General features: G+C 44.4%; 1 protein-coding gene across 1 annotated transcript in view; it reads right to left on the reverse strand.

The window, feature by feature from the left end:
- The window catches only part of lrp5 (low density lipoprotein receptor-related protein 5), a 61,808-nt gene that overhangs the window by 22,201 nt on the left and 29,607 nt on the right, over nt 1-10,000 (reverse strand). The window contains exons 7-11 of the mRNA XM_046849725.1: nt 8,291-8,687; nt 7,847-8,018; nt 3,469-3,685; nt 3,034-3,323; nt 575-801 (exon numbers count right to left, since the gene is read on the reverse strand). Of these exons, the coding sequence (XP_046705681.1) occupies nt 575-801; nt 3,034-3,323; nt 3,469-3,685; nt 7,847-8,018; nt 8,291-8,687 (1,303 nt within the window). The remainder of the gene's footprint in view (nt 1-574; nt 802-3,033; nt 3,324-3,468; nt 3,686-7,846; nt 8,019-8,290; nt 8,688-10,000) is intronic.

Genomic DNA, 10,000 nt, shown 5'->3' on the forward strand with positions numbered 1-10,000 from the left:
TGTGTTCTGGCTGCTGGAGGGAGTGTCTTCTCTTTTACAGACACACACCGAGACCGTGGCGTGTTGAAACATGTACACACACACACACACACACACACACACACACACACACACAGTCATTTGTGTAAAGAACCGTGCCCTGGAGGAATGAGTGTGTGTATGAGAGATTTGAAGATATAAAGTCATTAGGAGTGTGTGATTACATAACCACTGAAATCCTAAAGAGGCATAAAGAAACACGTTTATACTTCTGTTCACACACACACACACACACACACACACACACACACACACACACACAGTGTGATTTACTGAAATCTACTAAATATATAGATGGATAGAGAAACGGGGCGGGGCCAGTATTAATAAAATGAAGTGGGCGGAGTGAGTGATGTAAGGAAGTGAAGTATAACTTTAACTAATTAACGTTTTAAATAAATCAGAACTGAGGAAATGTGGAAACAAAAAGTGCTGCACTTTGTTTTTGCATGAAATCTGTTGCTACGTAACCACGGCAACCAGCCATCATTACAGATATTCTGCTCAGAAAGCGAAAGATAAACCGTACGCTCACCCGTTAGCAGGATCCAGTGCTAGCGAGCGAGGGTTGTCCAGGTCTTTACACACCAGAACTTGCCGGTACTGACCGTCAAGACGGGCCACCTCGATCCTGTTGGTTCCGGTGTCGGCCCAGTAGATGTTTCTGCCCATCCAGTCCACAGCCATGCCCTCAGGATAATCCAGACCGAACTCGATCACCGCCTCCACGCTGCTACCATTCATAAAGGCACGGCTAATCGTCTGGTACACACAACAACCCAAGCGGTTAGCATTAACATTTACTGCTAGCATAAACTTCAAACAGTTAGTCTGTAATGCTAAAGCTAATCAACTGAAAGAGATCATAACCCTGCACAGCTATCATTCCTTTCACTTTGTTGCAGTACACAAAGCATGTAGCAACATTAAAGTAGAAACTCAGTCAAATGTGACCCAAGTAAAAGTGTCCTTTTAAAATGTTCACTTGTGTAAAAGTACAAAATTATTTGCCTTTAAATGTACTAAAGTTTCAAAAATAGTGATTTATTATAACTATAATGTTCCTATTATAATTTTTATCACCAGACTCTTTATTTAATCACCTCATGTGTGTTGTGTTGAGTTCGAGTCTGGAGTTTCTTCATTGTTTTTTCCTCTCTAAATGTTCTGCATGCTTTGGGAAGCTCCACTCTGCTTCAGATACATACTTCTCAGATACATTGGATACATTTCTGAGCTCCATTTTTGTATAAATATCACCCTAAATGCATTTATTGCACAGTTAAATACATGTCATTGTGTACAATTGATCAAACTCTCCAGAACCAAAAACTCCTTGGCTATAAGCCATAAGATACAAACACCAATTATAATACTTAAAATATATGACTTTTAAATGAGTCTTTAAGCTGCACTGGAGATTCTCATTACTGACCTCAGTTCAGGACCTTTTAAGTACAATCCCAGTTAATACAGGGGAATAAAGTTGATCATTCACACCATGAAGTTATGGGAAAGAGTAGTGGAAGCCAGGCTGAGAGAAGAGGTGACCATCTGTGAGCAGCAGTATGGTTTCATGACGGGGAAGAGCACCACAGACACATTATTTGCTTTGAGGATGTTGATGGAGAAGTATAGAGAAGGACAGAAGGAGCTGCATTGTGTGTTTGTGGATTTAGAGAAAGCGTAGGACAGGGTGGAGAGAGGAGTTGTGGTATTGTATGAGGAAGTCTGGTGTGTCAGAGAAGTATGTGAGGGTGGTGCAGGACATGTATGAGGACAGTGTGACAGCAGTGAAGTGTGCAGTAGGAACGACAGACTGGTTCAAGGTGAAGGTTGGACTGCATCAAGGATCGGCTCTGAGCCCTTTCCTGTTCGCAGTGGTGATGGACAGGTTAAAGGACGAGGTCAGACAGGAGTCTCTGTGGACTATGATGTTTGCGGATGATATTGTGATTTGTGGTGAGAGTAGTGAGCAGGTGGAGAAGAGCCTGGAGAGGTGGAGATACACGCTGGAGAGAAGGGTAATGAAAGTCAGTAGGAGTAAGACAGAGTACATGTGTGAATGAGAGGGAGGACAGTGGAGGGTGCGGTTGCAGGAGAAGAGCTGGAGAAGGTGGAGGAGTTCAGGTACCTGGGGTCAACAGTGCAGAGTAATGGAGAGTGCGTTAGAGAAGTGAAGAAAAGAGTGCAGGCAGGGTGGAGTGGGTGGAGAAGAGTGATAGCAGGAGTGATTTGTGATAGAAGAGTATCTGTGAGTGAAAGGAAAGTTTATAGGACTGTGGTGAGACCTGAGATGTTGTATGAAAGACAGGAGGCGGAGCTGGAGGTAGCAGAGCTGAAGATGTTGAGATGTTCGTTGGGAGTGACGACGATGGACAGGATTAGAAATGAGTTTATTAGAGGGACAGCGCATGTAGGACGTTTTGGAGACAAGGTGACGGAGGTGAGATTGAGATGGTTTGGACATGTGCAGAGGAGGGACATGGGGTATATCAGTAGGAGAATGCTGAGGATGGAGACACCAGGAAGGAGGAAAAGAGGAAGAACAAGGAGGAGGTTTATGGATGTGGTGAGGGAAGACATGCAGGTAGTTGGTGTGAAAGAGGCAGATGTAGAGAAGAGAGTAATGTGAAGACTGAATATCTGCTGTGGAGACCCCTAACTAAAAGAAGAAGAAGATCTACATAAAGAGATGAGTGATGGAGCTGCATACACAGCTTTATCTATCGCACCTCTACTTCTTTTCTTTTTTATCTGAATTAGGCTCCTGAGGGTTAGAAATTTATTCGTCATTGAATATTTGATTTCTCTTTGAAATGGAGTGAAGTTACAGTAAAAATCTCCCCAAATGGAAATACTTCAGTAAAGTACAGTAACACATCACATTTACTTTGTCACTGTTCACCACTGAAAAACTAAATACAGTTAGCATTTATATAATGATTCTTGTTAGCGTTAGCATGAGGGTTTTAGATAAATATATGAGGGCACCTTGGTGTTAACGTCAGTCCAGAAGATTCGGTTCTCTGCGACGTCAAAGTCGAGCGCTGAAGCCTCTTTGATGCCGCTGAGTGGGATGGCCACATCGTTGCTGTTGGTTCCCAGCGAGATGCTGCGGATGTCTGCGCGGTTGGTAAAGAGCAGGAACGCTTCAGGAACCACGCATGTGCGCAGATCGCTGAGGAGCTCCAGACCCATCGGACACGCGCACGTGATTCCCCGCGGCCCGTTAAAACACAGGTGACTGCAGCCACCATTGGACTCACTACAGCCGTTAGTGCCTAAACATACACACACACACACACACACACACACACACACACACCAAGGTGAATGAATCCGTTTTGCAGCACCGCGTCTTGTGTTTATGTTCAGTTGCTGGTGATCAGTGAGTGAAGGCTCCTGTTCCTCATTTCATTTCCTTACCGAACACCTTGGTGACTTTGGTGGCTTTGAGGCCCATGAGGTCGGGCAGCTGCTCAACAATGACCTCGCGTGTGATCTTGGTGGTGTGAACTCGCTCAATGCTCCTCCGCTGCCAGTCGCTCCAGTAGATGTAGTCGCCCAGCAGCGTGAAGCCAAAGATGTGCGGCAGTTTATCATCCAGCAGAGTCACTCTGTTCGAACCGTCCACGTTTATCACCTACACACACACACACACACACACACACACACACACACCAATTACACACACAACAAACACACACATCAATCATCCTCAGAAAGCTTTTTCACTTCCTTCACAAATTCCACATGAATCAGAAAATCTTTCCATCATGGCTAAGGTTCACTGATGACACGTGAATATTATATAAAATTATTACTAATAGTTCATTTCATAGCTTCTCTCAGGTGCACTGCTACAAGTAGTGTGTTTATGTTACAGTTTCTATCCGGATGTCAGCGTTATATCACGTGTTGTCAGGATCAAAGGAATCTGCTGTGAGATCTTCAGAATCAGCACTGTGGTGATAAGAGTAAAGTACATGCTGCTTCAAGCTGTTGCTGTAATCAGATTTCGAGTTGTTGTTGAACCAGGACCCACTAGCAGGCGTCCAATCACATCAGCATTTTCACCTCCTTTGATTAGATGATCAGAGAGCATCACTAGTCAGACCTCACAACCTGCCTTGAGTTTAATCTCACATCCATTCCTGTGGATTTAAGAGCTGTGTCTTATTCCACAATGACTGACAGAGGAGAAGAAACTGATTTAACCACAGAACATTAACAAGACTTTTCAACAAAAGCTGGACATGGTGAGGAAAAGTCGCCAAACATTTTTCATGAACCATTTATACTTCTGTGTTTTCTTTCCTGTAGAAGTTCCACAAAGGCTTCATCATCAGGGATAAACACACATCATTCACTTTCACTCTTAAATTCTTTAAAGCTGCTTTGAGACAATGTCTGTGTGAAAAGTGCAGTAGAAATAAACTTGACTTGACCTGAAGGTCTGTTGGTGAAACACACGGGCGGTACTGGATTAGGGTAAAGGGAAGTGAACGAGGGTGTGTTAGAGGCAGGATTGGGACGCAGCGTGAGGACGTAAACAGTCAGATGAATGTGTTGACGCTGATGGACGAGCGTTATAATTCAGCATATTGTTCCCTGTGTGAAGACACGCAACACAAAAGCTTCAAAGAGCCCTGAGACTTTCAATGCTGGGATTCTGTAGAACGAGGGAGAGAGGGAGGGAGGGAGGAGAGAAGGAGTATGGAGGTGACTGGTTGATTTATTTCTGTATTCGTTCCAGCTGCTGGCTGTGTTACTCCTCACAAACGGCAAAACCAGAGAGAGAAAGAATGCAGCATGTTGTTGTAGTTTCTCTCGCTTTGAACAGGAGGTGTCCCTCTGTGCACTGAAATATAAAGCCTTAAAACTGAGGAGGACAAAACGCTGAGTTCTCACCAGACACGTCTCGCCCTACAGACTACTACTGCACTAACCAGCAACACAAACACAGATACCGCTTTACACTTTTACTGACAGACAGACAGGCAGACACAGACAGACAGACAGACAGGCAGACACAGACAGACAGGCAGACACAGACAGACAGGCAGACAGAGACAGACAGACAGAGACAGACAGAGACAGACAGACAGACAGACAGACAGACAGACAGACAGACAGATAGACAGACAGACAGAGACAGACAGACAGAGACAGACAGACAGAGACGAACAGACAGACAGACAGAGACAAAAAAGAGAGAGAGAGAATAAGAGACACCAACCCCCTTCAGAACAACACTCTAGGTGAACCAAGTTAGATCATTATTCACACAGTCAGAGGAGCAGAACAGTAGCTGGAGCCTCAGTGTGCAGAACTGAAGTCAAGTCAAGAAGCTTTTATTGTCATTACAACCATATTTATATCTGACGCTGTACACAGTGAAATGAACCCTGGTGCTACATTTAACAACATAAAGCTGCATAACAGAACACAGAGCTCAGGACTAGTGAGTGTCCTCACCACATAAAGTGCATCGTGTGCAACCTGGTGCAAACAGTGCAAACAGACAGTGCAAAGACAACACAAGACAATGCAGGACAAATACACAAAACACAAAATAGAAGAGGAAGAAAGAGCTACAGAGACATTCCCAAAGGCTAAAATCCTAATATCTACCCTCCGACCACGAAAAACCTTCCAACCAGACACCATAACGTCCTCAATGCCTATATATCCAGAAGATGTACCCAAATACCTAATGTCCACCTGGTCCACCACACCAGCATCACACCTCACCACCTGTACGTCCATGTGCACCTGAACAAGCACAGCGTAAAGGACTTTGTCAGGTCACTGAAAGATGCAGCACTGGTACAGATACAGCATCAACCTGTTTAGCACTCAACCCACCGGAACAGCACCAGGCAGAACAACATCTCAACACCCTCCAGCACAGAGAGCCAACAGCACCACTGCCCCGCGCTCAAACCCCACAAACACCACGCAGCTACGCTGAAGCTCTCAGCGCTGAAGCTCCACAAACACCACGCAGCTACGCTCAAGCTCTCAGCGCTGAAGCTTCACAAACACCACGCAGCTACGCCAAGCTCTCAGCGCTGAAGCTCACAAACACCACGCAGCTACGCTGAAGCTCTCAGCGCTGAAGCTCCACAAACACCACGCAGCTACGCTGAAGCTCTCAGCGCTGAAGCTCCACAAACACCATGCAGCTACGCTGAAGCTCTCAGCGCTGAAGCTCCACAAACACCACGCAGCTACGCTGAAGCTCTCAGCGCTGAAGCTCCACAAACACCACGCAGCTACGCTGAAGCTCTTAGCACTAAAGCTCCACAAACACCACGCAGCTACGCTGAAGCTCTCAGCGCTGAAGCTCCACAACACACCAGCCAGATGGGTGAGATCAGACAATTACTGCAGTACATCTGCAACAGACTCATATAAAGATAAAAATCAACACTAATTCAAACACAAACATTTATTTTACATTTACACACAAAATGTTTATTTCTTTATGCAAAACGTTACATAATTTATTCAGAATATTTTAACTGTTTTACTACTTTTAGAGAGAGAGAAAGACACAGAGAGAGAGAGAGAGAGAGAGAGAGAGAGAGAGAGAGAGAGAGAGAGAGAGAGAGAGAGAGAGAGAGAGAGACAGTGTGAGACAGTGTGAGAGAGAGAGAGAGACAGTGTGAGAGAGAGAGAGACACAGTGTGAGAGAGAGAGAGACAGTGTGAGAGAGAGAGAGAGACAGTGTGAGAGAGAGAGAGAGACAGTGTGAGAGAGAGAGAGAGAGAGACAGTGTGAGAGAGAGAGAGAGAGAGAGAGAGAGAGAGTGAGAGAGAGAGACAGTGTGAGAGAGAGAGAGAGAGAGAGAGAGACAGTGTGAGAGAGAGAGAGAGACAGTGTGAGAGAGAGAGAGAGAGAGACAGACAGTGTGAGAGAGAGAGAGAGAGAGAGAGAGACAGTGTGAGAGAGAGAGAGAGAGACAGTGTGAGAGAGAGAGAGAGAGAGAGAGAGTGAGAGAGAGAGAGAGAGCGTTTCTTCTCATCTATTCACAGTCATTCATGTGCCACATTCCAGATGCTAGAACGCAGGGTTTTCAGACCTCCTTATTCAGGACTTAATGTTGTTTTCAACTCAATAAATAAAGGCAGACCTCCCTCCCCTCCCCTCCCCACATGCCCCTCCCCCTGCCCTGCATGCCTCCAAAATATACCCCCCCCATCCCCCCTCCCCCATGGGGTTAAAAGGCTGAGAGGAGAAAAAAGGGGTAAGAAGGTAAACAGCAGCCTGGTGATGGGAGTAAAATGGAACCGTCGCAAACTTCAAAACGTCAAAAAAGGAATGCATTAGCATAAGAAGCACTCATTACACACACACATTCACAAACACACACACACACACACACACACACACGCATTCAGGAAAAGTTTTCAGCCGTAACTTTGTAGTCTTATCCAAAAAATTAAAAAACTAAAAGGTAAAATAAGAAAAGCTAACAGAAACTAGCCTTATATAAGTTAGCTAGCAGGTTTCGGCTAATGTGAAGCTAGCTGCTGGTGTGCTGTGTATGCTAGCAGCTGATTTGCAGAGACTATATTAAGCTAGGCTGTATGTCATGCTACACGCTCCACATTGTTAAGACCCACAGCAAGCTAAGGAGCATGTACGTATATTCACTACTGAAATGCATTTGATTGGACAAACAGAGTTTGAGTAATTTTAGTGTAAGGAGGTGTTTGACTGATGAATGATGAGTAAGCACTATTTACCCAGCACCCACACAAAGCTACTAACAGAAAGCCGTAATAGAGCATCTCACCTCGATCTTATCAGTCTTAGCGTCGCCCCAGTAGAGCTTTCCCGTAGCGTAATCCAGCGCTAATCCATTGGGCCAGCCCAGAGACGTGTTTACCAGCACCACGCGCTCAGAACCGTCCAGATTAGCACGCTCGATCTTCGGCTTCTGACCCCAGTCCGTCCAGTACATGTATCTGCAGTGGAAACCAGATCATTTCCTGTTACACGTGGCTAATCATCTACAACTACGTTATTATATCAAAGCAATGCTAGTTCACACCCCAAAGACCTTTAAACACTGCCTGCAGTCTGTTAGAACTCCGCCCACATTGCTTAAATACGCATAATGAATTCGAGACGATTAACTGTGTTACATTTGATAATAAAACATTTATAAGAAGTAATAAATGTTAGAAATATGGTTATAAATCTATAAATAAATATTAGGTATAAAAGGTTGACACACCCGCTGACCGGGTCGAGGACGATGGCCCTGGGTTCACCCAGACCCTCAGAGATGAGGATTCTCCTGGCCGAGCCGTTGAGGCGCGTCACCTCGATGCGGTCGGTCCCCGTGTCGGTCCAGTACAGGTTGCGTGCGATCCAGTCGATAGCGAGGCCGTCCGGATGCTCCACCTCTGTGCTCACCAGTGTGTGGGCATCGCTTCCGTCCAGCCGGGAACGCCGGATCGCCCGCACCTCGTCGTCCGTCCAGTACACGTAGCCCTCCACCGGGTCGTAATCGATGGCAATGGCGTGACGCACGTCACCCACCTGGAGGACCACGTCGGTGAAATCCGGGAGGTCCAGAGAGATCCGGCGCAGGTCGGTCCGACGGGCCAGAAGCAGAACCTCCTCCGCTCCTGAACGAGGAACCGAGAGGAAAAAAAGGATTTACTGAGGTGTACATCTTTCACAAAGTGCTTGTTTTAACAAATGGGGTGTGGCTACACAAATATGTAAAACAGTGGGCAGGGTTTATGCAAATAGATGAACTATCAGGAACAGTGTGTAATCGAATACGACTTACAGGCAGAAATGAACAAAATAACACAAATAACATTTTACAGGCAAAAGCAGTTCTTTAATTAAAGTTTATATATTTATAAATGTATTATTTTGTATTATTGTATTATAATTGTAAATGTATTGTATAATTGAATTATTAAAAGTGTTTATGGGGTGGAGCTTGTACGCCTTTCACTGGATGCAGCAAAAGGTAAACCAATTTCTACTTTTTCCTGCAATTTAAAATACACAAAAAATATACACAGAATTCTTTTTTGTTATTTTTTACAATTAAACATATAAAAACGCAACAATATCTCCAAGCAGCAACCTGAGGGGTCCAAGCACACAGAGTCAAATGACTTCATTCTATACACCAAAGTGCTTCACAGGCGTATATTAACGTTATATTCACAGGGTTTTATATGTGTATTAAATCGGACATTTTCAACTTGTCTGGAGCAAAAACCTGAGCCTTTTTTTAATCCTTATTAACATTTCTGGGTCATTATTATTACGTATTTAATGATAAAATGTTTCAAAAGATTTATTCCTACTAATTACTTATTTGTTAGCATCAGCTTTTCTTCAACTTCAGGAGTTTTCACATCATTTTTTAAAATTAAGACCAACAAAAGTCCTGATGATTTAAATATTAATGTAAAAGTCTGAGACATTCATGGGGATGAGAACAGACACACAGACACACACACACACACATACATACATGCACGCACACATACATGCACGCACACACACGCACACACACACATGCACACACACACACACACACACACACACACATACACACACACATACACACACACCTAAATAAGCTCATTGTGATGGGAGTAAAGTTGTGTAATTGTGTAGAAATGCTGTTTAGGTCTGTACACATGCTGTTTGTCAAAACACATTCAGCGGCGGATGTACACGCACTTGTTTGTGCTCTGGACCGAAGAAACCATTAAACTCTTCTTTTTTATTTAATTTATTAAGGAGACAGTGTTCGGCGTCTCGCTCCGTCGCTCACACACGTACACACACACACACACACAATCAGACGAGATAGACAAGAACACACTTTCTTTCAGCTTTTATTTCTCACTCACTCGGATTTCACTTGATCAAAAGCAAAAATAAAAAAATTTTAATGTAGCCTCTCGAG

This window comes from Silurus meridionalis, chromosome 5, assembly GCF_014805685.1.
Source record: "Silurus meridionalis isolate SWU-2019-XX chromosome 5, ASM1480568v1, whole genome shotgun sequence".
NCBI lineage: Eukaryota > Metazoa > Chordata > Actinopteri > Siluriformes > Siluridae > Silurus > Silurus meridionalis.